The sequence below is a fragment of the Nylanderia fulva genome, unplaced genomic scaffold, assembly GCF_048542155.1.
Source record: "Nylanderia fulva isolate GAGA-0341 unplaced genomic scaffold, ASM4854215v1 Scaffold367, whole genome shotgun sequence".
NCBI classification, from domain to species: Eukaryota; Metazoa; Arthropoda; class Insecta; order Hymenoptera; family Formicidae; genus Nylanderia; species Nylanderia fulva.
In genome coordinates this window covers 35,961-40,911 of record NW_028190441.1, presented here as the reverse complement: position 1 = coordinate 40,911, position 4,951 = coordinate 35,961, and the positions used below count along the sequence as shown (strand labels likewise).

The 4,951-nt window shown below is 43.1% G+C and overlaps 1 protein-coding gene across 1 annotated transcript; it reads left to right on the top strand.

The window, feature by feature from the left end:
• Nucleotides 1–3,784: 3,784 nt before the first annotated feature.
• Nucleotides 3,785–4,434, top strand: LOC146722119 (uncharacterized). The gene has a single exon (XM_085485405.1). The coding sequence runs from the start codon at nucleotides 3,859–3,861 to the stop codon at nucleotides 4,432–4,434; it is 576 nt and encodes a 191-aa protein (XP_085341531.1). The 5' UTR covers nucleotides 3,785–3,858.
• The last annotated feature ends 517 nt before the right edge of the window (nucleotides 4,435–4,951 follow it).

Genomic DNA, 4,951 nt, shown 5'->3' with positions numbered 1-4,951 from the left:
ATATTTCTAAGAAATATCAGCGGGTAAAGTTTCAGGGCGAACGTGTCGCCGCTTGCGACCTCGCTGCCTGCAACCTCGCCGCTTGCGGCCTGCGACATGTTTTTGCATGGGATTGTATATCACCCTCGCGGTACCTCCCCAATAAGCGGCGGTTCTTTATTGTTTATCTTAGGAAGAAATACCAGCGCCGATAACCAGCGGCTGCAGGAATTTATAAACAAAACAAGCGCCGAAAATTTACGTCATCTAAATTTTTCTCGTTCGTACGTTGACGAACAAAGGGTTGATCGGGATATATAATGAGGACCGATGCCGCTGCCGGGCCATAGTACCACTGGCGAGCGCACGCTCTCTTCATTCGGGGTGCAGAATGTTTGTAATACTATCAAGTGCTTCCGACATTCTCAGTTTAAGTGCCGAACAGTTACAATATATTCCGAAAATTGTTTTACTGCAAAAGTGCGGATATTTCGTAGAGCATTTGTGGGACAAACTTCCGGAGCATATCAAGACGGATCCGGAGGTTCAGACATATCGTCGCTGCCTCGAACATTACAATCGGCCGTGGATGCGATCGCATATTGACGGTCCAGCACCGATGATCAGGGATTGCAGCGAATGTCAGCAAAAATAGGCTGAGGTTAAAAGTGTGAAAAAGTGCCAGATATAAAAAATGGAGAACGCGGAGAATGTTGAACGCGACCTGTTGGAGCGTTCCCGCCAAATCGCCACCTTGGGCGAATATTTCGGATGGCTGCAAGAGTGCGAACGGTTTATCGAAGAGCTGGAAGAACGCAGCCGTGTCAAGCGTCCGCGTCTCTCGATTGGACATAGGCAATCTCTCGTGGCGAGAATAGCGCGACTCGAGGGTGCGAAGATGCGCTTGCAGAGACAGTATGTCGGCGAATCCATGCCTGGATTCAGTGGTGGATCCATGCCTAGTGGCAGCGGTGGTGGATTTAGTGGTGGTGGCAATAACGCGCAAAGACTTGTTTGGCGCGAGATCGATACGGCGTTCGATAGCCGTATACTGACCGGTGCGGTAATTAACGCAGACTACATCAAACCGCGTCAATTTTTGGAAAATGCAGCAGACATTATAGTCGAGAACGTGGAGAATGTGCTGCAGAGACACGCCAGTGTAAAAGTGAACACTGTTTTCAACGGCAAATTTGTGTCCGGTGACAAGCGTGCCAATAAAAGTATCAATACGAGAAACTTTGAACTCTTTCGCACGTCCGATGTACGCGAGTGGTACGAGCGCCGCGTAATCGAGCCCACGCTAGCATCGCTAGAAGAGTTCCAGGAACGCGATAGCGGCTGGGCATTGTCGCGGATAATAGATTTGACTGTAAATATCAACAAGTATAATCCTATGCGCGCGGGATGTCGTATCACATTACCGCAAAAAATTGTAACAAAGAGAGCGGTTGTTAATGTGCGATCAGCGGACAATGCGTGTTTCGCATAGTCAGTGGTGGCCGCTCTGTACCCCGCTGATATACATGTGGATCGGGAATCCTCCTATCCGCATTACACCACAGTGCTGAATCTCCAAAACATTGAGTTTCCCGTGACTGTAAATCAAATTAAAAAATTCGAACTTGCAAACGACATCTCCGTAAACGTGTACATCATCGAGAACGAGAACATCGTCCCGCTACGTCTTTCGGAAAAAAAGAAAGACAGACACGTCAATCTGCTGTACGTGGAAGACGAAAACAGCGTCGGGCATTTTGTTTTGATAAAAAATCTTTCTCGCCTCGTGAGCTCACAACTGAGCAAAAAAGCTCATAAAAAATTTATCTGCGATCGGTAAGTATATATTTATTAAACTTAAATTATATTTAAAATATTTCTAATTAAATTTTTTATTTTTTACAGATGTTTACATTATTTCGGAGCGGCGGATAAAGTGCAAGCGCATACGGAAGATTGCGGGAAATTGAACGACTGTGCTATCCGGTTGCCGAGCGACAAGGACAAGTGGCTCAGCTTCGACAATTACACGAAGAAGGAGCGGCTGCCGTTTGTAGTGTACGCCGACCTCGAGTGTGTTTTGGCAAAGACCGAAGATGCCAAAAATTATCAACACCATCAAGTGTTCAGCATCGCGTATTACGTACAGTGTTCGTACGACAGTTCGTTGTCAGCGTACAATTCCCGCCGTAGTGTCGATTGCGTCGCGTGGTTTGCCGAACAGCTTAAAAATTTAGCAATTCGCGTAAAAAATATTTTAACAACCAATGTTCCCATGATAAATTTAACGCCTGACAAGTGGGCAAAATTTTGCAGCGCAACACATTGTCATATATGCGAAAAACCGTTTGACGAAGACGATACACGCGTTCGCAATCATTGCCACCTCACCGGGCGGTACAGAGGCCCCGGGCACACAAATTGTAACTTAAATTACAAAGAATCATTTTGTATTCCTATAGTCTTTCACAATCTGTCCGGCTACGACACGCATTTCATTATCGAGGACATAGCCACAGCGTTCGAAGGGGAAATCGAATTATTGCCGATAACAAAGGAAAAATATATATCATTCTCGAAAACTGTTAGATTGACACAAGACAACAATGCAAAAAATTATATCAAATTACGCTTTATCGATTCGTATAAGTTTCTCAGTGCTAGTCTTGACAAATTAGCGTCATTTTTGGATAAAGATAAACTAAAAATTTTACATTCGGAATATCAAAATTTAACTAGTGAAAAATTCAATTTATTGACACGAAAGGGTGTCTTTCCATACGAATACATAGACTGCGCGAACAGATTACAAGACACACGCCGCGCGACTCATTTTACAGTTCCCTGACCGGCGACACAGTATCCGAGAGTGATTACGCGCACACCGAGACCGTCTGGAGCCGATTTTCCCTTCGAACGCTAGGCGAATATAGCGATTTATATTTAAAAATTGATGTCTTGTTATTGGCAGACATATTTGAAAATTTTCGCGACAGTTGTATAAAAAGTTATGGACTCGATCCCGTGTATTATTATACTCTCCCCGGATATACATGGGACGCCATGTTAAAACATACAAATATAAAATTTGAATTATTAACAGACATTGACATGGTAATGTTTGTCGAACGAGGTATACGCGGCGGCCTTAGTCAATGTTCAAGTCGATACGCACAGGCAAATAACAAGTACATGCAATCGTACGACCCATCGAAACCCTCATCGTACCTCATGTATTTCGATGTAAATAATTTGTACGGATGGGCAATGTGTCAACCATTGCCATATGCCGATTTTCGGTGGGTCGACGATATATCGAATTTTGACATATCATCTATCGCGTTCGATTCACCTGTAGGCTATGTTCTCGAAGTAGATTTAGAGTATCCGCGGCATCTTCATGACGCGCACATTGACTTACCGTTTTGTCCGACGCGCGATAAGCCGCCCGGCAAGCGGGAGTATAAACTCCTCGCAACGCTTTACGATAAGAAGCGCTACGTAATACACTATCGTAATCTGCAGCAGTGCACACGCCACGGGCTACGCATAACAAAAATATATCGCATACTACAATTCACGCAGTCAGCGTGGCTTCAAAAATACATCAAACTTAACACACAGTTTAGAACACGAGCGAAAAACGATTTTGAAAAAAATTTATATAAATTGATGAATAACGCGGTATTCGGCAAGACAATGGAAAATGTGCGCAATCATATGGATGTAAAATTATTAACAAAATGGGACGGACGGTACGGTGCGGAGGCAATAATCGCGAAACCAAATTTTTATAGTACAAGCATATTTTCGGAAAAATTAGTTGCCATAGAATTACGCAAACTCGAAGTTAAATTCTACAAACCAATCTACGTCGGCATGTGCATACTCGACGTATCAAAAGTATGTCTTTATGAATTTCACCACGAATACATGTCACCGCTCTATCGTGACAATTATAGAGTAATGTACACCGACACGGATAGTTTAATATATCAAATTAAATGTCAGGATGTCTATAAAAATTTGAAACGCGACATCGCTCGATTCGATACCAGCGATTACGCCGCGAATAATGTGTACGGTATACCGCTCGCGAATAAAAAAGTGCCAGGTCTGATGAAAGATGAGAATAACGGCGCGATAATGACCGAATTCGTCGGGCTTAGAGCAAAAATGTATGCTTTGCGGGTGGATGGTAAAAAGGACACTAAAAAGGCAAAAGGTGTCAAAAGTAACGTCGTAGCGCGTAGTATAACATTCGACGATTATACACGCTGTCTTAATGACGAGATTGAAATGACGCGTCAGCAGTCATGTATAAGATCAAAATTGCATAAAGTGTATACCATCAGCGAGACGAAAATTGCTCTAAGTCCCTACGACGACAAGCGGTATGTCGTATCTGATTCGACCGACACCTTGCCGTGGGGACATTATCGAATACCATTGTAAATAAATTATATTGTAAGGACGTATTAATGGGAATTATATATTTTGTTATATATTTCATATATTTCATATATGTTATACAATATATATTATGTTATACAATGATTGAATAAAATACATTAAATAACATTGTTTTTATGTATCCAAGAGTTGTGCAAACTGTCGAATCCCAGCCATTTCACATAAACCTCGTCACCCCTCCTGCGCAGTATTTTCTCCACGAGGTACACATCCGGATAATTTGCACGATGCAGCTCATGCTCGTAAAACGCTCCAGCGATAGATGTCTTGCGATAATCCTCGAGTAGATATGTTACGGGATTAGTATGCTGCACTTTAACAATCTTAAACATCTCGGTTGTCCAATTTGGCGTGTATCCCTTCTCGAAAAGTTGTTTGTACTTGCTGACGCGTACCTGATCACCTACTTTGAATTTTGCCGGGCCCGCAATTTTTACACGATTGTACTCGGTAGCCAAGAGTCTTTCGGCGATCGCGGGGGTAACGTCAGCGGGTCGCA

Excerpts from the sequence above, each read along its gene's own strand:
- LOC146722119 (XM_085485405.1), top strand. The coding sequence starts at position 3,859 with ATGTGCATACTCGACGTATCAAAAGTATGTCTTTATGAATTTCACCAC.